The sequence below is a fragment of the Diaporthe amygdali genome (genome assembly GCF_026229845.1).
Source record: "Diaporthe amygdali strain CAA958 chromosome Unknown NODE_5_length_1802954_cov_64_987939, whole genome shotgun sequence".
Taxonomy (NCBI): Eukaryota; Fungi; Ascomycota; class Sordariomycetes; order Diaporthales; family Diaporthaceae; genus Diaporthe; species Diaporthe amygdali.
Window position 1 is genome coordinate 1,575,092 of NW_026517025.1, and position 24,737 is coordinate 1,599,828.

The window sequence follows — 24,737 nt, forward strand, 5'->3', positions numbered from 1 at the left end:
GCAAGTTTATACTTGAAAATTTGAGATGATAATTGAACGTGGCCAATTTGAAAGACAGCGTGTTCTATAAGAAAAACAGCGTACCTGATGGATTGCAACCGAAAAGCTAATAGTTGAAAGGCAGCTTGGTCCTTGCCTCAAAACCACAGCAGTTCTCAGCTAGAATGACGCCGTGATGAAGTACGGGAGGATCCGTCAAGGGGTTGTCATCCGGCGTTGAAACAATCCTCGGATCATTGTCCAATGAGATGAGACCAGATGTTAAGCACGGACACATTGATCCAGGGGCCAAGCGACGTAGCGCAGGCGCCCGCTCGGACTTGGCATGGCCCCGATGGTGTCTATCTATGCTGGACTCCCGCCGCCGAGATGTCTTCGTTATCATTCCTTCCTGTTCGTCTGATTTCATTTAACTCAGCAGCTCTCTGCATTACAGCTCACCAACGATGAGCTCCGCAGAGGGGCAGCTCAAGCTCCTTACCCTGGGCAACGTGCTTGCAGGGGTTCTTGCGTCCACAGCGCTATCCCTCTTCCTGACATGGCTACGTGCGCCTCGCTACGCAAAGGACATTCCCCGCGTGGGCGTGGGCAAAAGCTTCATCGCCGCTTTCACGGAGATGAAAGGCTGGATTCAAGATGGCTACGACAAGTACAGCAAGGATGGCCAAGCTTTTATCATCCCAGGCCTGCTCGGAACCCCTCCGGAGGTGGTCATCCCGAGGTCACAGATGAGCTGGATGCTGGATCAGCCAGATCATATCATCTCAACGGCTGCTGCCCACTACGACATCCTCAATGGAGACTACAGCTTCGTAGACAAAAGGATCCTGGAAAACCCCTACCAGGAGCATGTGGTTCATCGCTCGCTAGCAAGGCATTTAGCCGCTCTCATTCCGGTGTTAGACAAGCAAATTCGGACATGTGTGGACGATATATATGGGACAGACGGGAAGGAGTGGATGACAGTGAATATTTGGGACTCCCTGATGAGACTAATCCCCAGAGTGACTAACTTGATGTTCGTCGGCCAAGAGCTGTGCGACAACAAGGAGTACCTCGACAATATGCTCAATTTTACGGAAGATGTCACCAGGGATCTAATGACATTTCCGATGATACCGACGATCATCAAGCCCATCTTATGTCCGCTGGCTGGACTTGCGAGCAAATTCCACTATCGCAAGACAGCCAAGCACAGCGTGCCTATGATCAAACAGCGGCTGACGGATATTAGAGCCAAGGAAAATGGTGATCCAGCATACAAGAATTGGAACGCGCCCAATGACTATATCACCTGGACCATCTCTGTCGCTACGGCCGAAGGTCGGATGGAAGAGCTAGACCCTGTCAGAATATCCCAAAGGCTGCTGCCCTTGAACTTCGCCGCCATTCACACCACCGCTATCACCACGCTGCACGCCTTCCTCGATTTCCTTGGATACGACAAGGAGCAGAATATAATTGAGACTCTCCGAGAGGAAATCAGCCGGGTACTTAGTGAAGAACCCCGGGGACAATGGAACAAAGCCAAGTTAGCCAAGCTGCACCGAACAGACAGCGCCATTCGAGAAAGCATGCGAGTCAACGCCATGGCGCAAACGATGGTGATCAGGAAGGTGGTCGCTCCGGGTGGTGTGACAAACGAGAACACCGGCCAGCACTTTTCTAAAGGGACTATAATGTCTTGTCCTATCTGGTGCACACAGCATGATGAGGACATATTCGGTGGCGAGGCGGACCGGTATGATGCTTTTCGCTATTCTCGCCAACGGGAAGAGTACGAGGCCAAGTCAGCCGATGAGAAGAACCCTGAGGCGGGATTGAAAGTCGCAAAGATGGGCATGGTGACGACGAGTGTTGAGAATTACGGCTTCGGTCATGGAAGACATGCATGGTAAGCAATTTGTCAAACAAAGCATATGACTATCCTTGCTGACAATTTCATGATGACAGTCCAGGACGCTTCTTCGTTGCCCATGAACTCAAGATGTTAGTTGCGTATCTGCTTTTGAACTATGACTTGAAGCCTCTGAAGGAAAGACCACCGCCGAGCTGTATCGGGAGAACAATGATTCCTCCAACGAAGGCGACGATGGAAATCAAGCGGAAGGCTAGTACCAGTGTGACTTCATAGGCAAGACAAGCCTCTTCTTTGTTGATAGAACAAGATACGATTACCAAAGAAGTTGCAGTGGCACAAAATGTTACCATCTGAAATATTCTGAAAAATGGATTGCTGGAGTAACAACTACTCCTCTAGACGTTTGCATATGTAGCTCCCGGATCACTGCATGGATAGGATCATAGACTCAAGTCTTACCTCAATGACTGCTGCACTCGTTCAGGGAAGGCACATTTCATCTCTTTCGCTTAGTGAATTCCCTTGGCCACACTCGCATCCCCCCCCCCTGATCACTCAAATATAAGGATGTCAACACTGCTCGTCACTAACCACCACATCCCACTCATTGGTCCCCTACGAAACCTCACGTAGTCACAAGACCGAACGCGTCAGAGCATAGAAGCCGTCAGCAGCCTCCAGGAAACCGACATGTTGGCCGGTCACGCGGTCACTCTGACCATCGCGGTCATCGCCCATCACGCCACCGCAGGCTTCACTTCCCACTGCAGCTGGTGGTATATCCACGACCAGGTGACACTCACTGCGGGCTGCGAGGCTTCGACCAAGTCCAAGCCTAGGGTCCTCTCCAGCCTCGACCTGAATCACTGCATCGGCGTCGATCTCACGGCCAACGCTATGATTTGGCAAACCGAGTGAGTGCACAGCTTCCATCCCTCAGCCAGCATTCATTCCTGGTCAGAGACGCTGACCTGACATTTCCCCGATTTTCAGTGGTGATGCCTTCCACATACACTGTGCCAATTGCGGCATGCAGAACTCGGAGATTGTCATGCAATGCGACTGCATCAACGTCGTTACTGGTGGAACGACAAGTTCCTCTATTAACCTCAGTGAGCATTTTCACTTCTTGTGATGAGGACTTCCATCGCATCGGTCCATGAAGTTGACATTTGTATTTCCAAAGTCCTAACGCATTCTCTCCAGATGATCGAATCACCACCAACGATGAAGGTTGGCTGACCTGCTGAGAATCTGTTGGGTTTCGTGGATGTGTCACTGTTCGGTGTGTGGTGGGATGGAAGCGTTGGTACAAGATGGTTTACGTCCGCTGCCGTACAGTAGAAAGCCTTTCGGTGAGAAATGACCACAAGGATTGAGATCCTGAGATTGCGGCCCGATGTAGCTTCTCTTGTAGACATCGCAACCCTTGGCTAATCAGAAGCTGCGTAGTCATTCATGTTCTATGCGTAAATGAGCCAGCACGCATCTTATGTCGGATAGCCACGAATGAATGGCAGTCAGTCATCGAGTTTGAGGATAACTACCTTTTCTTCCTCTACATTAAACAACTCCAACTTCAGAAAATTTTGTCCCCTTCAACGCTGAAATCAGGACTAAATCCTTATCTTTGCATTAATCTCAAATTCATTAAGCCGAGCTGAGGAATTTGAGGCACATTGAGCGTAGTCGAGAAACACAAGTCGAGCGAGCAAAAGCACGAAGAATTTCGAAAGATATTTCCTCCCTTTCCTGCGTCTGCCTTACTGAAGGTGGCCGGGCCTATTGTTAATTATCTCAAGGCAAGCAGCTTATCATAAAATTATTCTACATGCTACTCTACGGCCTTATTCCAGGACAGATCCGAAACTTGCCCCAACTGTTTTATCAGCCGTGCCACAAACTTCGACGGGCCCGCCTGCGGCACCTTTGGTCGAGTCCTTTTTCCATGCGCCGGTTTGTCGAGGGGAAATTTTAATCCACGCTTGCCACTGCGCGCGGCATCACAAACCCAGGGACGATGGTTTAAACATCATGCTTTCTTCAGTCTGAGCGCAGACGACAGCCACGGTGCCATCACCGTGATAGTGCACAGCGCAGTTGGCCGGCTGCAAAAAAACAGCGGACGGTAGCATTACACAACAGTTATAGTAAGAGATCGACATCAATATAACTAGCTCCGAAAGCAGTTTACTAACTCCGAACTCTGCCTGGGTGCATTCCAGGTCAATGTATAGGACAGAAGGGGGCAGAGCAAGGCACTTCGCATCGAATCTATCTCTTCAAATTCCGACTATCCTCGAGAAGACAAAGTATCGATAATCTACATAGTTGAGATTGGACGGGAAGACTTGCAGTGACAGCCTGGACCAGGAGGAGACGAAAACAGTCTGACCAATCAGCCAAGGCTCCCAACGGCACAGCTCGGACAAGGCTGCGGCCGACCGTGATTATACAATTCAAATTCTCACATTTCCGTTGTCGCTATCACTTCGCTATGCCTGTCTGTCTGCCTGCCCGCCCGTTTCCCTGTACACTAAGCTCGCCGGCTTGGGAATCACGCCCCTGATGAGAACATTCGCACTATACCACTTAAGAAACCGCAGCTAGTCTTCGCCGGTCTTCACTCGGCATCGCCAATCACTCAAGCAAGACAGTCAACGACCTTCCTGTCCAATTATCGCCTGTTTGTCATCACATGCTAAAGTAGTGACGGTTTGATTTCACCTCCTCATTAATTCAGCAGTAGCCTGGCCTCTTATTTTATCACTCTGGAACTTCTTGCAGTCCCAAGTCTCGACCCCAGTATTTCTGCCCGCAAGTTAAGTCCGAACTGCCGTCCCAAACTAGATCTGTCTCCTCTGAAGGGAACACCAAAGGTCAATGGTGGCATATTCAACTGATCCCTCACTCCAGTTCCATGCAAAGACCGTTACCAAACCACGTCAAACCTGAAGCCTGTGGCACTTGCCACCCCGGATATCCATCAACAATCCAAGCCGCTGCATCAACCAGTAACTCAATGTGATCTGCGCTGAGTACCATACTCTGAACGGAAGGCGGAGCCACACAACTTGTTATCTCAGGATGCATGGCCAGCCTGTGAGTTAAACCATCCGGTTACGTTCTCGACCCGGGGTGAGAGATTGACTGTCCATTATAAGCCATAAACGAATGTGATGATAATACTACATGGAAGCAGTCCAAAAATGATTGAATTGATTGTGCTGTGATCAACTGGGAGCGAGGGGGATATTGAAACAGGGGGCTGTAATCCATATATCATCTGTCGTGGGAAGGGTCATAATAATGATACAAGGACCCGAGAGCAAAGGTCCATCACCAAACTTTTGTGAGGCTCAAAAACCGAAAAACTATTGCGGATAGGTCCATCGGCCGCCCGGAGTCGGCATCTGACCACGAGGCGGGGCATGATAGATTCCATGCCTAAGGATATTGCAAGCAAGCGAGGTCGGAGTGCGTCATGATTAGATGGTGGCCGAGGCCGAAAGCCAAAGGGTCTGTTGTTTTTCCGTTCTTGAGAACAGGATGATCTAGAGGCCATCTAGACGTGTCGTCGTAAAGGCGTAACGGTCGTCGGGGCATGGTCGAGGGACACCTCTGCTGAAGACGTGTCTATTGGAATTGGGTGGCTTCAGTTGCGAGCCCTGGAATCCAAGACTTGACTGGTGTAGGAACGTGAGCCCGTCAAGCCCGTTCAGCCATGCCCCATGAATGCTGAGTCGTACGGCATAAAATGGTCGCCCATGTAAGGTCTCTTGTAAAATTCCGGGAAACCCTGATCGACATTTGAGAATCGCTGTTCTGCGTCTTCTACTTTTTTTGGAGGCATCCAGTCGTCAGATCGTGGAGGTATCGTGTGGATAAAAGCTCTCCGCTCGGCGTCAAGATGTGTTGTTTCGTGACCGTGTACCGCGTTCTGGTAGCATTAAACCGCCGGGGAAATTCTCCTGGTCGGTTGGTATGAAAACGAAAAACTGGAGGACCGCAAATTTGCAAGCCAGAAACGTCGCGAGAACTAATCGCATATAAAAGGTATAGATCAGAAAGCATCGATGCGCCGTGAAAAGACAGCCTTGGTTTTTTGTCGGACGGAAGGAGGACAATCGTTCGTTCGTTCATTCGGCATACAAAGGCTCAAAATTGTCTCAAGAGCCCTCGACACTAGTGGGAGTAGAGGCTGCTGCTTGCGCCGCTGCCGTGGAAGTTTTCGGACGAGTCTGCTCGAGACCCTGTCAGTAACTCCGAGTAAGAATCTTGAGACGTCAGATTGGACGAACCGCTGCCACGCTGCGCATGCCCATTCACCCGACGGCCGTTGAAGCCTACATTTTCCCAACCGGTCTCTGGCCCACGGGGCTGGCGCTCGGGCGCGTTACGAGAACTGAGCCCGTTCACTCCGGGCCGCTGGCTGCCAATAGCACCAGGGTTCTCCCGTAGCCGGGTCGCCTCATATGGGCCTTCTGCCACGCTCAGAGAGCTCAAGTTGTTGGTCACGCCTGAGAGGCTCAGGTCGGACGCGCGGTGGTTCAGGCTGCCTCCAGGAGTAGTCGGTGTAGCAGCAAGCCCTCCAAATGCGCTTGAAAGATCTGGTCGTGAAGACAGACCATGCTCGTTCAGGCGAAGGGAAGAGGTTGGGTAGCCCGACTCCCGCGGACTCGGGGTCCTTGCCTGCAGATTCTGCCCGGGCCTTCCAAGCTCGGCCATGCTCCGAATGGTCCGCAGATTCGCAATGTTGTTCAGACCATCAGGGCTGCTGTCGGGAACCTCCAGCGCCGGGTTGCCATGCCGGCCAATAGTGCCGTAGCCATTGGTGCTTGACGTCCGCTGCTCGCCAAAATCAATTGTAGCAGCACGCGCTAAGCTCTTGCTATTGGCTGGATATTGGAGCTGGTCCACCGCGGACACTGGGGTGTGACTTGAATTGACGGCCAAATCGGGAGGCCCCATGTTCTCCTTCCAGACGACAGCACATCGGCTGTCACCGGTGCCGTAGGAGCCGTGATGTAGTCCCATGTTATGAGCCAGAATGTGAATGACGCGGCGCTCCTCGGGAGCGGTAGATGCATCGAAGACGAGGTAGTCCGTGTTATTCGCATCCTCCCTGTAGGATCGCATCTTGATGTAGTTGTTCAAGGTCGCGGGGTCATTCAAGTCGTAGTCGCCTGTGAGGTGTGAGCTTCGTGAGCACTGGGTTAGGATGGCGGCTGACTTACGGCTTGGCGACGACCGCGAGGGAGCGGCGTCGTTCTCCCGGCTATGCAAGGACTGGAGTGAGGCCTGGTGCTGCAGAGTGGGCATCGGGCGGTGTTGCTCCTCTAGCTGGCCGCGCTTCTGGCGCTTCTCTCGCTCAATACGCTCCCGCTCGTGCTCTGGCAGCATCTTCTTGTACTCAACCCGCAATTTACGCCCTTGAACATCCAGCTGGTTCATCCTGTCGATGACCTGTCTCGTCTCGTCGGCGCTGGAGAAGTTGGCAAAGGCGAGACCGCGGAACACGCCATTATCGAAGTGGTAGTTGAAGGCGTAAGGCTGTGGCAGGTTCATCTCCATCATGATGGCCTGCAGGACTTCCTTGCGCACGTTGAAAGGGATATTCTTGATGACGATGGCGGTGGGTATCAAGTCGTCCTTCTTGTCGTGATGCGATTGGCGGCCCTCGGAGAACATGTGTGGCTGGGATCGGAGCTGGTCCATGCCGCTCATCACCTGGCCGTAGGGAACGCCCTGGGGGGTGTAGACGGGTTGGTTAGGAGCCTGAAGACCGATGCCGGGGTGACTTGTTGGGTCAGGTTGCTGCATCCAGTACTGTTGAGGTTGAGGGTCAGCGGGATATCGGAGAAGCGACAACGGAGATCGGCCTGAACTGACATCTGGAATGCCTGGCCTCCTGTTGACCGACCGAGATCTGACATCAGGTATGGGGCCGTTGACAGTAGCCGAGGAGCCGCCGCCGTTGTAGTTCCAGGCGGACTGGTTACCAGCCATATACTCCCCGGGCATGCCAGAGACTGTTGGGGGGCCACGTGTGATGCTGTCGAGGATGCCGTACCGGTCCATCATGGGGTACATTGAGGTTCCCTGCTGGCCGGCGGCATCCATCTGTTGCTGCTGCTGTTGCTGCTGCTGCCTCTGGCTTGGCTGGCGGTTCGCGCCCATGCCCGAAGGCAGAGTAGAGTACCCGTTCCTCGTAGAGTTTGGTGATCGGTTGCCCATGCCACCATTGTAGGAGCCGTACGCGGCGAACGCGTCGGGCTGCTGCGGATGGGTCATGATGCTCATGTATGTGGCTTGGCGGGGCGCGTGGCTAGACTGGAGGAGGACAAGAGTTGAAAATCAGTTGAACAGCTTGCCCAGGAGGCGAAAGAGGCAAGCTGTCCAGAGACCGAGCAGCAGGATATTTCGAGGTGGTGAAGGTTGCTGTCGGAAAGGAGAGGAGTGCTAAGGAGTCGCAGGGGTGAAGGATGCGACAGGGTGAGGTGGCGCAAAGCTGTGAGGGATGGTATTAGAGGTAGAACTATAATAATGGAGTATGGATGTGCGATTTTCGATGGGGGTCGCGAGGGGGAAAGCAAGGCAGAGGCAGAGGCAGGATCAGAGACGGAGTCAGAGGCAGAGACAGGGGAAGGCAGGAAAGGTAGGGGCTCATGGGGTTGATGAAGGGAAGGGAATTCTCACCGAAAAAGAGGTTGCAGTGCTGTGCTGCGGTGCAGTGCAGTGCGTTGCGTTGCGGGAATGGAGGAAATCTCCTGGAGTGGGGAGGGGCCAGGGAGTGTATGGTCCCCTTTATTATTCGATATTGTCGCCCCGAGGCGGTCAACGACAATGACGCGAGGCCAGGCGAAGAGGAGGCAGGACGAGACGAGCCGAGACGAGACTGGCAGGGACACAGAATGCACGGCCGCCGTCGTAGTCAGTTTGATGTCGCCGGGTGAACTGGGACCTTTGGACCTTTTGGACCTTGAGCCTTGGACCTGGGAGGGCTTATCTCGAGGGGAGGGCGGGTGGAAGAGGAAATGGAGGTTTCGCACTGGGGCGATATTTGGGCCTGTACTCGAATTTTCGAACGAGGACGGAGAGCTGCCACGCTTCCACGGCAGTCCCCCAAAAGAAATATGGGGCTGAAAATATTGGCCCGGTCGGTCGGTGGTGACTGGCGAGGGACTGGCTGGTTGGACTGGGCCTGGCGCTGGGACTGCGACTGGGACTTGCTGGGGTCGCCGTGGATGGCAGAGGCACACCTAAGGCCCAAAGGGGAAAGGCGGGCAAAACAAGACGGACGAGGTCGAAATGAGAGAGTCAGGCAAGGTGGAAGCAGACGACAGCTTCAAGGGCTGTGGGTTCTGTGTCTGTGTGTCTGTCTATCTGTCTGTCAATCATGAGAGAGGAAGAGAAAGATAGAGGCAACAGGCGGCTATTTACGGCGCTTCGCTTGATGATGTTGTAGTCGACGTCCTTGATGTGCCTGTCCTCGTGATTGTTGTCACAAGGAGGGAGGGATGGAGGGAGGGGGAGGGGGGGAAAACAAGAATCGGCGGCGGCGACGAGGTGGGATGGAGACGGGAGGGAGATGGGCGATGGAGATGAGATGAGGTTGTAGGCTAACAGTGACCGTATGAGTTGGCAGGTGGAGGCAAGCTGGGCAGAAGAGACACTCACTGTACCTGCTGTACCTCGTACTGGTAACAGGTACTGATGCTGTAGTCTCAGAGTCTATGCTGTGTGTCAAATCAACTGGCGCAGCAGTTGCAGCAGCAGGTGCAGCAGAGGCAGGTGCAGGACAAGGACAGCAAGGTCCTGGCTGGCTCCCAAGCTTGGCCTGGAATGCAGGAATGGAGGTGGAATTTGCTGGCTTCCAGCTCTTTGGGTGGGGGAAGAGTCGCAAGAGGGGAGAGGAAGAAGGGGGGTTTGATGCATGGGAGTGGCCAAAGTACCCAGGTACCTTCACCTCCGACTTCTTGTACTATCTGTATTGTGTACGTCTGTACCGTCTGCAGGCTCAGTCAGGTTCAGGGTTGCCCAGGCAAAGTGGCACAAGTGCTCCCAGCGGTTGGGCCAGCAGGGAGAAGGCATAACGGGGAGCAGGTCTAGCTGCTGCTAGCTGCCGGCGAGGATCCGACTTAGCGGGCCTAGCGCCTGTATTTGTTTCTAGGTGACCTCTATCTAACACTTATGAATAACCAACCACCAACCATATCCTGAGTTCTCTCTTGTCTTGACAGCGACCCTTGGAATGGCCCCTTTGGTTTAGTCTCTGGCTCTGTAATAGAAGCAGCACTTCTCCTTCTTCTGTAGCAATTGAATGATCAAACCAGCAAGAAAGCACTGAATCAGTGGATGGATAGATTGTTTGTTTGTTGTTTGTGCACAGCTGAATCTACGATCTAAACTCTAAGGTGCGACCACCTACCTGGAAAGCACACATAAAGCTGCACAAGGTGCAGAGGAGCACCGTCACAAAAGCAAAAGCAAACCGATGTACCTGATACTTTGATTGTTTGGCGTGGGCGGTTGGAGGTTGCCCGGATGGCAGGTGCTCAAAGTGGGGTAGCTGGAGTACCCGAGTTAAGCTTTGGCAGGCGACGGTGCCACCTGGCCTAACAGCTGACCCAAACGGCGACGGCAAACAAGAACCGTCGCTAGGCAGGCTGGCAGGGCTGTGTGACAGGGTTGAGGCTTCGAGAAGAAAACGGCGGGGCCCTTTTCCAATCGAACGGGAACGGGACGCGAGTCGGCGTTTGACGAACTTGGAGGAGTGGAGACGAAACGCCAGGCAGGACGTGAGTAAACGGCAGCACGAGGGACGAAAATGTGTGTGAGAAAAAGAGAGAGACGCGAGGGGAGAGGGGGAAAAAAAACCAAAGTCAAATTCAAACAAAAAAAAAAGGTGCAGGGCGCATCAACCGCGCATCCACCACGCATCAACCAAACCTTGGCCCACAGACATCAAAATGAACCATCCTTCTTGGACGAATCGTCACCGCAGATAGGGGTTCACCACAGACACCACAAGACACCCCAAAACGCACACCCGCAGCTCAGAACCTGCAGGCTGCACTCGCTGATTTCATACCATTGGTATGTGTGTCTCACACCCCAATCGTCAATCTGCCAGTCTCGAGTCCCGAGGCTCGACTACAGCTCCATCGGATGGACATTAACAAGGCACCCTGCCAGGGCTGCTCATCTATCTGTAACCACCTCTGCTGCTGGTCTGATCTGATCTGGTCTGGTCTAATCCACCGGTCCCTTGGGCGGTCCCTCCCATCTGGAGTCGTGGAGCTTCCCGTCTGTGCGAGACGAGAACGGCGAGACTGACTGACTGCTGCTGGACCAGCAGACTGGCAGACTAACTGATCTCAATTAACATGCGGCTCCCAATGCTGGCCAGTGCCCAGTGGGACGGCATCACGGCCTCTCCGAACCGGGGACCACGGGGAGGCCATCTCGGCCGATCAGACGTCCATCCGACGGTACAATACAGTACAGGACAGGACAGGTCGTGACAGGACGATATGCCCTCTTGTGTATCATCTGTTTATCCAATCCCCTTTTATCACTGCTCATCACTGCAGGCTCTACACGCAATATCGCACAGATCGCCAAAAGAAGCGATCTTGCATAAGCTGGCGTGCATACGAGTTGGGTTTGGATGATCATCACTCCCCATGTCTCGTCTACTACGCACAGGTGCTCGCCCATTTACCCACTTCTGCTGCCGTCTGTACACTGTACACAGTACTCAATCGCCCCTCACGCATGCGCATGGGACACCAAAACCTAACCTTGACGCCGCTGAGGCGAGGCCCGGCCCATCCGCTGTCTCGGCCGCATGCTGCAGCTTTGTGCGGCTGGCGGGGTGCGCGTGCGGCTGCAGTCCGATCGACAATACTGAAGTCTACCTTCACAGTGGGCTATCTCCTTTTTCTCTCTCGACCAAGCTATATGACCAATGATTCAAGGTGGTCTGCCCAGTGTACACTTTGCGTCAGGGGCTTGTCTACTCGGTATTGGCTGCAGGCTGCTGGCTGATGCGACAGTTACATGCACACAATCGCACCCTTCGAGGTATACACATACATACACATTGACGACACATGACTTTCCCCATGCCACGCCATCATGTTCCTGCAGCTTACCTTGTACGATCTGCAAATATCCGTCCCGACGCTCAGAGACGTGCACAGGAACGAACTATGATCTGGGCAGGTCATCCGTGGGCCACTGCCCGCCCACCCAAGAACGCGTCTTGTCGCTCACCACGAAGACAATAGTCCATGTGCAGCCGCGAAAGATTGCGCCATCCTGCCAGGACCCCAAACACGAACTCACTGTCTCGCCGTCAAAGCAAAGCCACCTGCTAGGCGGGCTGCGTGGGACGTGGGACAGAACATCGTGACCTTCGCACCCCCTCAAAACAGGCGACCAACGTTATCCCCCTCCCAGCTCTCTCACATATCCACAGTGCTCTCTTCCGCCGTCCGGCGTTCGGAATCTTACGCACTGGCGTTTTCTAGGCCATGGGGATCTGCTATGCGCACAGGTAAATACAGTACGCCCCGCGGTGGCCCTGGCAGCCGGTAACACCGCGTGTGTTTGCATGGCGGCGCAAGCTTTCCCGGCTCGCACGCACTCCTGTCACCAGACCATGGGCACAATCTGGCCGATCGTATTGATCGGCTGTCATCTACACCTTGCCGAGATTGGTCTACCCTTTTCGGTGCCCAATGTGCTTGCTGTCGACAATCATCTTCCAGGACGAGGTTGACTACCGCCCGCCCGGGTCATCACATACGACTCCTCCCATAGCGGCCTTGCCATCCTGATGCAACGCTAGGAATAGCAGCTCGTCGTCTTGAATGATCGCGATGGGACTGGCACGCCATCGAGGACGAAATCGACTCTGTTCTGGGTAATTTTTGTCAATCATCGCCATCAGCCTCCTTCGCTTAGGCACGTGGCAAGGTCGCATCGGAATCTCGGCCATCGCCATGTCGCGGTTCCCTTGGCGCCGTCGCTTGGAACGCAGGGAGAAATTGTCATCAATTTCGCTCGCTGCCTTTGAAAGCGTCAATGCCCGTCGGTCTACTGCCTGCTCTGCCAGGCCTCATCACACCTACGCTTCACCATCCTCACAGGGTGCGGCCGTGGCAGCAGTCTTACAGTCAACACTACTTCGAACATCACCAACCTGGTTGTATGCGCGCCGCACGACATCTGGCTTCGGCCCACTCACTTTGCTCGCCTTTCCTATTCTGTTAGGTCCTTTCCACCGGGCACGTAGCTTCCCCCAGCGGAAGTCTCGCCTCGGGATTAGGCGAGATGACGGGCAGTCCCTGGATAGAGTGCTGACACGTTTTCCCTTCGCCTCTGTTGGTTTTCTAGGCCCAGCCCTGTCAGCGACGGACCCCCTCAGGGCCCGGGTATGACTCCGTAGGACGGGCCCCGACTATCAAACAGACCTGTCGTTCTTCTGGAAGGCCGACCACTTTGTTCTGTCGCAGCGCTAGGCACCTCGGAGACATTGGCGGGAGAAGAACACGAGCAGCTAGATGAGTCGCATATTTGATGTGTCATGTGATATTGCTTTTCTTTTGATGTCTTGCCTCTCCCATTCGCCTTTGTTCGCAACTCCCGAGACAAAGCCACTGCGTCAAAAGCTTTACAGCCCCTGAAGTCATCATCGGGCCTCATCGCCAGCGAAAACACCTCTAGCCACCATCTTCACGACAAGACCACACCCGAAACGTCAGTGCAGCGCTCGCGCACAAAATGAGGGGGAATGGGGGGCATCGTGTGGGAGGAGCCCGCTTCCTACTTTGATCTGACATGTGTTTCTAGAATGAATCCGGGTGGGTCGCCGCACCGCAGGCTCTTAATTTCCCGCTCCGCTCGATTTGGGCTCAGGGTGGAGGAGGGACGCCCAATGGATGGAACATTGAATCTGCTCAGCCTTCCTTCAGGGGTTCTGAACCGAGTGGATCCTTTTTTTTTTCCCTTCGTTTCTTTCGCGGAGCTTGGGCCAGCCTGTTTTGGTTTGTCAAGAGTCCGGGATACTGTGTTTGCGTACAGTGCGTGCGTGCGTATGAGTGAATGTGCGTGTGCTCCTTTTGTTCCAAGCCCCTTCCAAGTCGGCATCGATTGCCGTCTGCCCGGCGCGGAGGTAGGCGAGAGGAGAGGAGAGGAGCCTGACGAGCCGGGTGTCTAGCGTGCATCCCTTTTCATTTTCGAATACTTCCGACAGGTGTGGACGGTGTGCAGGTGAGGATGCTTGGGCTATTGTGACAGACTCGCCGTCGCACACCTCCAAGCCCGTGCCGGTCTTATCTCATCTCCAAGAATGCGAGCTTCATGCAGCATGAAGTATAATACCCACCTCCCTTACTCTCCGAGCCAAGTGGGAACTTTCGGAGATGCCCACCGTCTCGGATCTCAGTTGAAGTAGAGGGTTGTACAGTCGTGGATTTGTGTGCTATTCGGTCATCAAGGCTTGAGTTGGCAGCCAATTGGACAACGTCTCAGGAAATCGGGTCCGAAACTATCTAGTATAAATGCCCCTGTAATGTGTGACGTCCTCTGAATAAAATCATACAAAGGATAACAGGTAATGACGCTCTTGGCTAGCTGCACACGATGCTCGCATACACTTCCTATCGCATTGCAGCGTGATTATCCTCTATCATCCCACAAGTCAGCGAACTGCGCCAAACATATCATTTCTGGCTCGTAAGCTGAAATTCGGCCGCCGTCGCCAGCAGCACAATGTCCGGGCTTGTCCTCGTCATCCACTCATCTTGTATCCCTCCTCCAAATATCGTCGACCTTGCCCCGCGTCTGGTGTTAACCCATGTTTTAGAAGGACGCGTGGGTATGAAAACGGCATGAATCCATGACACATACAAAATCAGAGGTGGGAGAAGACTGTGACCGTTGTATCCTGAACGCAAAACGTCGTTCTGCCCCTGTCAGCGTCCGCGGCAGCATGAAAAGCGTCTTAGTTTTATACTGGAGTCATTCTTCAAGGTCATACTGAGGTCACTGTGCAGTATCTCAATCAAGTCCTCTGTGATGGGTTTTTCGACGTCCTTTTCAGAGCACTGGTCATATTGATTCCAAGCACGGAATAGCTTTTGTCCAGTGGATCTTTCCGCGGTGTAGTTGCCGTTGTGCACAGTAGATACAATCTATCCGACCTCATCGGACTCGACTGGACGTTTGCATGCTATTGCAAGTATTCCAATGCGACTTAGCATCTGCATGAAACTCGGGTTAGTTCCTGAAGGAGCCCTTGGTCGGCACCCCTTTTTCCCTCCGTTTGGCTGCGCGTCCTCCGTTTGTAGCCCGGTGACGAGCCCGTCGTAGCCTACATGAACCTTGGCCTCGAGTGCTAAAAGCGCATCAGATGACCGCGCAAGAGAACATTGACGCAGTTGGCCACCTGCACGATTTGTTCATTGAATACCGTCGTGAGTGCCCACGAGCGTGGAGCACGCCTCACTATGACACCACCACGATCAGTGTCCACGACACAGTTTTGAGTGATATTGAGTATCAGCTGTGGCCACTCGACGGCTTGTGTCTACAATTTATCTACTCTTCCGCCCAAAGGCCAAAATCAACTCGTCCGAATGATCACCATGCATACCGACAAGACTCCTCTTGTGCAGCGAGTCGGTGTCACAGAAATTCAAAAACCTCAGCTGGATCGCAGCGCATCAGGAAAGAGAAAACTCAATAAATTTCATCTTGGTTTATTCGAGTTCTAGAAAATCAATGTCCAGAAGGGGGGCGTATCCCTGGCTGTGCCCGATCTCCGGACACGAGAATTCGGCTCCTCCCCAAGGGTCGAACGACCTTTCCATGGGCTCTGCAAGCCATCAAAAATGCGTGCCGTATCTTTACCTCCTCGATGCTCCGTCCTTCCATGATAATCCGATTGCCAGCAACTGTTTCCCACCAGTCCGTGCTGTCCTGAGGTGTGAGACTGCGCAGGTAAGCATCCTCCTCAGCCCCCCATGCTTTCATTAAACGATGCCATCTAGCGGCGCAGGCGTCCGTGGTCCGACCAGGAAGTGAACGCTTCAATTCGTCTTTATTCTCGGTCCAGCTGTCATGTCCAGCTGCGAAATTGCGAAGCTGCCTGAGCTCTTCAACCGTCCAGAATGGCCTTTCTCGGGGTCTTTTGGGTTGACGTTGGATGTAGCTCCACCTATGTACACACTGGGCCTCTGTGCGATTAGGTAGCCAGTCTGTCACGCCACGCCATTTTCCATGATGCTCACGCACCCACTGCTGGAGTATTTTGGACTCGTCTTCTGTCCACTCCTGCTGTAGCGTCGTGGAACGACGGTTGTTGATCTGCGCAGAATGTCGGGCCACCTCTTCACCCGCGAGATACTTGGCGCGGGCCAGAATTTCGTCGTCGATTCGGTGCCCACTCAACGTGAGTTGTTGCCTGACGCGAGACATATCAGAGAGCTCGTCCACCCTAACAGCTCTCAGCTCCCTGTCCTGATCCGGTGTCCACGTCAGTCTCTGGTCCGCAATGTACTTTCGGATCGAATCCATCGTGTGTCCCGATTCATTAGAGAAGTCAATGAGACTTCCAGCACGAGCATTGACCATCCGCAGCAGATTTGCTTCTGCATCCCGAAACGGTCTCTCATGTCCTGGCAGCTCATACCCCGTCAGCGGTTGCACCCCCTGAAGACCTGTGTTTGGCGCAGAGTTTGGATAGGCTGAGTAATTGATGCCCCCAGAACCTTCCCCCTGAGGTATGGCACCTGATTGGTTGAAGTTGTTTTGACCTCCCGAGAAGGAGGCAGGTATGAGACCTGAACCCCCCATGTGCTAGCTAGGCTGTTCCATGGCCTCATTTTGGGTATAAGCGGTCGGATGGTAGGCACTGGGATGTTGACTGGGATGGAGTCCTTGATAGAAGCCGAATGCTTGGTAATTATTGGGAGTTTGGTTGAAATTGATGTCTCGATGTTGCTCGAAGTTTTGGTACGCGTTTGGATGTTGGCTGAAGCTGAAGTCTTGGTATGAATTGAACGATTGTAAGGAATTCTGATATGAGCTAGGATCGAATTGCGGCCCATGGTTGCCACTTCTGTTCCCCTCGGACGCGTGTGTAGGTGTCGTATAAGGCCAAGTTCTCTGACGACCATCCATGTTAAGTTCTTGTAGAAAAAGAGCCTGCTTGATATTGACTTTGATGTGTGGATGGAGATACGTGGTTAGGAGCTGGCTTGTTTCGTCGACAGTGGAAGTGGTATCCCAATGAAAAGCTTACGATGTATGGGAAGAAAGCAATAGACCATGATTCGGGAAGGAGTATTCGGTAAATGAACTGTTGAGGAAACTGCGGTTCATGCAGTCCGGGTCTATGGTCCCAAGACACAGTTCGTATGGCCGATGACGATTCAATTGATCATTTGACGTGTCCTAAACAGATTTGCACTGGTTTCGAAGCAAAAGGTCTTTTCAGCATCATAAAGTCCGTCTTAATTGTCGACCTGAGCGCTATAAGTACTCACGAGGCGATTCTGCTATGCCGACCACAGTAATGTGATCATGATCCTAGGTATCGCTTGGCGTATTACTGCCTCCCTCACTCCGCCATTCAAAACATATGCTTCGAGAGGAAGTCGGGCAATCCGAGAGAGAGAAGCGTTCTTCCATAGGGACAGACAATATCATTACTGCTCTGTTCAGCAACTTATGACAGTCATTTCAGCCCCTTGACTAATGCTGGTCCAAAACGCTGAACTACCTGAGCCACTCCAAAATATGCGATGCTCTATGGCACACTGGCAAACGCAGTCAAAGCAGGGAAAGGCAGCATCGGCGCATGAGCCTTGATTCTCAGAATTGGTTTGCACCTACTGACATGAAGTCTTAAAGGATCCTGGCACCCACGAAGCAAGACAAGTCATGCGAAATCGGTAATTGAAAGACGAAGGTACACATGCGAGGCAACTTTCACTACTGCCCAGGGTCAAAGGTGGAACTTTAGAAGCGGCTCTGTGCAGGAGCTTTTCACATACAAGAGCTAAGCGCCAACGTTGGCTGAGTTTGAAGATTGCATGTAAATGGGCTTGGTTAGATGGTCTCTACATTCTTGTGGCACACAAGCTTGATCTGTGCTGTATTAATACGCAGGTGCTGTGTGGTAAGAGTCGTGGTACAGCGCATGGCTATCGTTCATCTCACAGCTGTTTTCGTGGAGTTAGGGCTTAGATCACGAAATCGACAATGTTCTTTTCAGCTTAAGATATCACGGTTTCTTTTCTCTGCCCCAAATTCCCTGTCTTAATACTGTGTACATATATCTATTCGATTTCCGGTCTCTGACTCTGTATTGGTGAACTTGTTGTCGATTTGGCCACGTACTAGACCTCGGTGATCACACGAATCCAGTCTTGTTTGCGTTCATTTAGACCCCGTCCTCGTCTCCTTTTTCTTCGTTGTCAAGCACACAGCTTTGTAGATAGTTCCAACGAGCTTGAACTGCTGCACCACTCCGGTGTGGATCGAGCTGTTGGCCGACACAGTTTCAGTCAAATTCTGTTGGCCCAGGGCTCAAATTCATGTCTCGTAGCTGCTTGTCATTTTCATCACTCCAAAGTACGTTTGGTTTTCTGCTCCGATCGAGAACACTTTTTATAGCCCGTTCTGGGAGATATTTTGCAACGATTTGTCGAGAGTTTAGCCCTTCGGCACACCCCAGCCGAATCTTGTGGTCTTCTTCCCGCTTGAACACCTTTCTCGTGTATTTCTTCTTGACCCCGGATTTCTCTCTTACGAGATGTCCGTAACAAGCCTTTACTTCACCCGGACTTCGAACTGGAGAGCCAAGGAGCTCGCTAATCTTAGCCCAGTCGCCAATGTGTCTTTCATGCAGTTCAAGTACTTGACAGTCTTGTTCTTGCGACCACATTCGATAGTGATGCCGTACCATGTAGTTCGATATGCTGCCCTCTGCAAAACCCGCATAGTACTCTTCGCGTATCTCCTTTACTGTGAGACCCTCGGCACGTAAGCGCTTCAGGAGAGAATTATCCAGTGCCGTCTTCGTCTGTTGGCGGGGACTGGCGAAGCTATCGATCGTAACAGGCCTCGATTCCCTAGTGCTGCGGCTTCGGAGAATCGAACCCACGATCGGTGGTGTCAATCTGACTGGACCAGTCTCGGGATTTTTCGGGGACGGGACTAATGATGCTGGGGTAACTTGCTGGCCTTGTAAATCGCCGTATTGTTGATCTCGGGAGGACCCCTGAGCTGGTGTGTAGAATGTATTTTGGGTCTCGAGACCTGGGCGACTCTGAGCAGTATGAAATTAGGGCTCTGGCAGATATGTTGGGTATTTGCAAGTCATTGGGGGGCTTGAAGTTTCCGTGATGTGTATCGGATTCGATTGCCGGGTTTGGTAATTGCTGTGCAATGCAGCTTGAGAGGGCCCCAAAGCAAGCAAGTAGTTCCCCTCTGGTCTATCGCTTATCAAATTCAGCCACTTTAGATGCTCTTGAATCTCCTCAGGCCCTCGTTTTGGAAATTGACCATTGCTCATTTGGGCCAGCACATCGTGGGATTCGTCTTCCCGCATCCCGCTGTGGAACAGCTTTCTGTCTTCATTCCCTGACCACGACAGCCCCAACTCTTCCGCGCGGGTTTTCAATATATCCTTGCTGATGTCGTAGCGGTTCTGAAACATAAAACTTTATGATGTCCTTGAATTTTGAGCCCATGGCGATGGCAACACGGAGGATATGATCATCTTTCGGCTCGAACACAGTTCCGGGACCACTCTTGTCTTGCCTGTAGTTCGGCGTCGTAGCTTGCTGGAGATCAAATTTTGGAACTTGGCTATAGGAGGTCGCTGAGAAGCCGAGGTCCTCAAAACTCCCGTTGACTCCCTCTTCTCCTTGACTGCGATATCCACCGCGCCCTGGCCGGCTCCTGAAGTTTTCTTCTTCTTCAGGCACGCCAGGGCGCTTCGGTGGGCGCAGCGGCTGGTGTGTGTCTTTGTCGTTTCTTTCCCTAGTGCTCGACATGTTGACTTGTTGCGCCAAGTGATATTCTCACGTGGAAGATTTGTACAGTTGTATTCAGATAAAGCGTGTCGTAAGGACTTCCGGAAGTTTGGAGCTTGGGTCGCTGTGGAGGTAAAGAAGTGGCAGTATCAAGTTACAGACTAGGAGACTGGGTATATTAAAAAGACCGTGGGTAACAATATCTCGAATGGTCGTCAAAAGAGGCAATGAGAATGCTTCGTCACGATACGCACAGAGCCCGGGGCTGTGACTGGATGATCCTCTCGTTGGGCCCCACAGACTCAACACAGCACCGTTGACTTGCAAATTAAGGCTGCCGTACGTTATCCGCTCCTTTTTTCATCGAACGCTCCTTCTCGACTACCCGCTCGCCCGCAGCTCCTTCTGCTCTAAGCCATTCAAGCACATCGTCAACAGCTCACTTCCCGGGTGGCTTATCGAAAGAAAACTAGAATGAAGCGACTTATCGTTTTTCATGCACGTTATGTATCATTCATTTCTCGAGATTGGAACATATATGGCTTGGGTAGGCCCACATGCCGCTTAGGCAAACATGAATGTGAAGGACTTGAGCCCCAGTAACTGGACGGTCTGACGCCAGCCATAGTAACAGACTCCATGCGAATTGTCGATGAAGACATCACGATAGAAATTCAGCATATATATTATATCACAAAACCATCTCAAGCCGATTCTGAGGATACCACGTCCAACACATGATTGGCCAGGCAGGCATGGACTGAGAAAGACAGAATTCGGTTGGGGGATATAGGATGAGATTCTCGTCGGAGAAACTTACTACAGAGTACCAGCCCCCATATGATAGTTCTATTGGAATAGATTTGGTTTAAAATTTGGAGCTAATAAGGATAGAGTTGCTCTTGAATTCTGTCATTTTCCGTAGTGGTGGTCTCATAGCTGATGAAAGATATTGAAACTCGGCACATCTGGAGTTGTCAAATAGATGGTGGTATTTTTCAATAATCTTGTGTGAATCGCCTTTGTACAGACAGAATAACTCAGTGTCTGAGAAGGACGACTTCATCAATACATGCATCTCCATGTACAGGCAGCCACTCTCGGTAAGGAGTGCAGAGACTTCAGCTATGTAAGTGTGTCTTGGGATGCAATCTTGTCTGGAACCTATAAATTGACGTGTTCACTTTGTATCTATCTTTCTACACTTTTTAGTACTTAGACAAGTTTGCAACCATTATTTATGCTTGCAAATTGCACTTGTAGCTTTCCGCATCAGCCACATTCGACACACCAACAAGGATTCTTACATATAAAAGAGGTCGGCAACTTCACCATTGCATGAGATGAACATTTAAAGTGATATTCCACATCGACTCCACCGCTGATCTCGAAACAAATTGAAGTGCTTTGAGGAGGCTTGTCATCTGCATTGTACTATGGATTGTCTTAAATTGAATAATAACAGTGCTTAATTTCGAGAGCCTGTGGTGCATGTGGTTACGGTTTCAACAATAGGCCAGACCGTGGAGTCTAGGCATGATATCATTTGGACGGCATAACAGTCCTAGATGGGGGCAAAGAATCATCTGGGTCATCGATATCAGCCCAGAAAGACGATTATCCGTCAATTGGAACAAGACAGTATTAGACCAAGTCGCCTGTGCGCCCATGAAGGATTATGCGTGACATGCAGACCGTCTCTCAAAATATGTTATTGTCATGGGCAGCGGCTACTCTTGTGAGTCGTGAGATGTGAGGTATCACCTCCTTTAACACCGGACCGACTCCTGGCTTTCGTTTCCTTTGTCTTCCGTCGCCCTCGTTCCGGCACAAGCGAGGCAGCACGTGGGCATTATGGAAACCTTCTCGATCTTTTGATACCAAGGCTTGGGACAAAGAGGACGACCGTGTCGGAACAGGGTACTATATTTGGAGCTGTTCTCCTGGGAAAGTCGCAGACTCGGCGGCTGAGAGTCTTGATCGATGACAAATTTCTTGGGCCGCATCGCTTTGTCTTGTAACGGTATGGCAACACTTGAAGTTGGTCCATGAGGTTTCTAGAGGTTTCAATGCTGCTACATATCTGCTGCCTCCTCCCGATGGTGAGCATACTCTGGAGGCTGCTTCTGATGTTTCGAATCTATTGCTCCCTGAACTGACTGTACGGACCAAGCGTTGAAAGCCTTTTCCATCGCCATGAAATTTTACACCCTCTAACAACTTGTGTTGTGGTTTTTATTTGCTTGCTGATTGCTCACATTTGCTCTTTTATCACACGTCCCATCATCACCAGTCATCATTACAGTCTTGTCTCTTGAAGAGACCACAGGCCAACCTACCACCGATTTCTGCAACAACACTCAGAATATCTCTCCCCTCCAACTTCGCAAAATAATCCTCTTGGTGGTCCAACATCAGGATCCTTCAAATCGATGTGCTCTGAACCGCAATTTAAAATGCCGTGGGTCAACAACATGTCTAATAACACCTCGTCGCCGCCGCCGCAGCACCAACCGCTCGACATGAAGCCCTCCACAACCTCTTCACGCCAAGACACAGCACTAAAACCGCCACTACCACCAGCGGTTCCCTGTCCCTGGTTGTGGCGCTGCCACTCCTGCTACACAATCTACCGCCTGGCCGTGACCCGGCGGTGCCTAGACTGCGACCACACCTTCTGCCTAGGCGAGGCGATCGCGCCCGCCACAACCAGCAGGAAGCGCAAGCGCAACCGCGGCGGGCCGTGCAAGGCCGAGTTCGACTACACAGGGTGGAAGACCCGCGGCGCGTGGCGGCGGACTGTGCTGCTGAACGGGGCTGCCAGCGCCAGTCATGACGACGCCAGGGAGGACTGGGGTGACGAGCACGCGGCGGCCGCCGAGGACGACGGGGAGGAGTTGGAAGGGTTCGAGGCCAAGCGCGACGCATTGTTCCTGCGCAGGCGCCACGACTGCTGGGTGCACTGCGACTTCCCCAGCGAGTGCCACCACGCGCTCTTCCGCGCGCAGCAGGAGGGCCGTCCGATCCTCCGCGAGGCCGAGGCGCTGGACGCCGCGTTGCGGCAGGCGGAGGAGGAGGAGAATAGGGGGCGGACCAAGAAGCTCACCATCCTGGAGTACAAGCAGCGCCGGCTTGCGCGGCGCCAGAAGTCTACTGCGCGTCATGATAAGGACTTGTCGACTGTGGAGGAGGAGACGGAAGGTAGCGAGACGAACAACGAAGATGTCTCGCCCTGCTCGCCGACGCTGCCTGAGCCGCCGCGGGAGCTCATACGCGAGGTGTCGCCCATCGACGCCGAGCCTGTGTCCCCGAGCAGGGCATCTCTGGCCGTGACGGACACACCGGCCGACTTTGCGATCACGGCGGCGCCGCTCGACTTTGACGACTACAGCGACGACGAGGGCGACGACGAGTCGGAGCAGCGACGCACCAAGTCGCGCCGCAAGATCGCGCGGCTCACAGGCGAGGGGCTACAGTCATTTGCGCCCTTCGTGCTGGACACATCTGTATCATCGTCATCATCACGGCCGACCGCTCACATCGCGGAGAACGCAGGCCAGCTCACAGCCCACGAGCTTCAGGACGCGTACAGCGAGCGGGCCTGGTTCAGCTCCTCATCAAACCCTGAACCTCTTTCGCCCAAGAGCCCTGAGCGAATAGGCAAGCGGGACACGATGTTCGCGCTGCTGGGACGACGAAGCGGCGGCGGAGGGCCACCCAGCCCGACGCGTTCGTCTATTGACACCTCCACCACGCCTACAAGACAGCTCGCCCGGGAGCATCGGCCACGGGACCTGCAGCAGGCAGAGCAGCACCGCGCCGACGTAGGAGCAGCAGCGGGGGGCGAGGACTGGGAATCGTGGTCCGACTCGTCGTCATCATCCGCGTCATCCAACTCATCAGCAGTCTCACTCTGCTCATCATCGAGCAACGAAGGCGAGGGGGAGCAGCCACATGCCGCAGCAGCGCCAGCACCGCCGTTCATTGACGGCCCTGACGTGGATGGGGACGTCACCATGCGCGAGGCCGGTGCCCTGCCACTGTCTGAGCTGGCCAAGGACGTCGATGAGGATATGAATTCACCCGCGACGCCACTGGTCGAGCAAGGTGACGAGGAGGAGAGCCTTAGGGCCTTGCTTAGGATGCGCAACGCGTTCATGAGGGGAGAGATGATGTGATGATACGGCTGGTCCTTCATACTCCTCATAGCACGACGTCCGACAACGCCGACGCTTTTGCTTTTCTCATGTAGATCTGGCACTCTGGTCACAATCTATGGTTTTTAGAAATGGAACCGGAAGGAGAGGGAGCGACTGATTGCATATCTGCATTTACAACACGCCGTGCTTGCACTTCAAAGCGTGCTTTTGTTTGGAATTTTTCCTATTGTAATTTTCTTGCAGTCATTGATTTTGGAATGGTTTAGCAGTCGAGAAACAATAAAACTCAGCATTGCTCCTATTACTGTGTAGAGATATTTTGTCCTTAGCACACATACCTCCTGCTCCTGCCCCCTCCCCTCAAGGTCTTTGGACCACCTCCTGTTTTCCAATCATCCTGTAAACGCGCGAAGAAACCGAACAACGTTTGGAATCGGCAAGAGGAAAAAAATCTCTGTTGTTACACATCCGGCGCACTGCCTTTGCCCCGCAGCACAAGAGGCGGGCGAATCCGCGCACGAGGGCTTCAAAGACACAGCCTCTACGCGTCCAGGGCGGTGAGATGACCGCCAAGCAACATCATCCAAAATGACTGTCCCGTGCCCAGAAATCATCCCAGACTCTTGGTTCGCCCAGCCGCAAAAACGTCTTCCTCAAGCA

The 24,737-nt window shown here is 52.9% G+C and overlaps 6 protein-coding genes across 6 annotated transcripts; 3 read left to right on the top strand and 3 right to left on the bottom strand.

Moving 5' to 3' along the window:
• Nucleotides 1-446: 446 nt before the first annotated feature.
• J7T55_015654 (uncharacterized protein) lies at nucleotides 447-3,111 on the top strand (the record flags this gene model as incomplete). Its single annotated transcript, XM_053139906.1, has 5 exons — nucleotides 447-1,894; nucleotides 1,954-2,122; nucleotides 2,516-2,775; nucleotides 2,855-2,973; nucleotides 3,068-3,111. The coding sequence occupies 5 exons, from the start codon at nucleotides 447-449 to the stop codon at nucleotides 3,109-3,111; spliced, it is 2,040 nt and encodes a 679-aa protein (XP_052997373.1).
• A 2,935-nt stretch (nucleotides 3,112-6,046) lies between these two features.
• J7T55_015655 (R3H domain-containing protein) lies at nucleotides 6,047-8,164 on the bottom strand (the record flags this gene model as incomplete). Its single annotated transcript, XM_053139907.1, has 4 exons — nucleotides 6,047-6,102; nucleotides 6,163-7,047; nucleotides 7,099-7,690; nucleotides 7,754-8,164. 4 exons carry the CDS (start codon nucleotides 8,162-8,164, stop codon nucleotides 6,047-6,049), a joined length of 1,944 nt encoding a protein of 647 aa, XP_052997374.1.
• Nucleotides 8,165-8,707: 543 nt separating this feature from the next.
• On the top strand, nucleotides 8,708-9,007 carry J7T55_015656 (uncharacterized protein; the record flags this gene model as incomplete). Its single annotated transcript, XM_053139908.1, has 1 exon — nucleotides 8,708-9,007. One exon carries the CDS (start codon nucleotides 8,708-8,710, stop codon nucleotides 9,005-9,007), a length of 300 nt encoding a protein of 99 aa, XP_052997375.1.
• Nucleotides 9,008-14,595: 5,588 nt separating this feature from the next.
• On the bottom strand, nucleotides 14,596-16,729 carry J7T55_015657 (uncharacterized protein; the record flags this gene model as incomplete). Its single annotated transcript, XM_053139909.1, has 7 exons — nucleotides 14,596-14,716; nucleotides 14,783-14,819; nucleotides 14,913-14,967; nucleotides 15,309-15,379; nucleotides 15,528-15,582; nucleotides 15,785-16,110; nucleotides 16,165-16,729. 7 exons carry the CDS (start codon nucleotides 16,727-16,729, stop codon nucleotides 14,596-14,598), a joined length of 1,230 nt encoding a protein of 409 aa, XP_052997376.1.
• A 2,786-nt stretch (nucleotides 16,730-19,515) lies between these two features.
• Nucleotides 19,516-19,938, bottom strand: J7T55_015658 (uncharacterized protein; the record flags this gene model as incomplete). Its single annotated transcript, XM_053139910.1, has 1 exon — nucleotides 19,516-19,938. The coding sequence occupies one exon, from the start codon at nucleotides 19,936-19,938 to the stop codon at nucleotides 19,516-19,518; it is 423 nt and encodes a 140-aa protein (XP_052997377.1).
• A 2,501-nt stretch (nucleotides 19,939-22,439) lies between these two features.
• J7T55_015659 (uncharacterized protein) lies at nucleotides 22,440-24,095 on the top strand (the record flags this gene model as incomplete). Its single annotated transcript, XM_053139912.1, has 1 exon — nucleotides 22,440-24,095. The coding sequence occupies one exon, from the start codon at nucleotides 22,440-22,442 to the stop codon at nucleotides 24,093-24,095; it is 1,656 nt and encodes a 551-aa protein (XP_052997378.1).
• Between the last annotated feature and the right edge of the window lie 642 nt (nucleotides 24,096-24,737).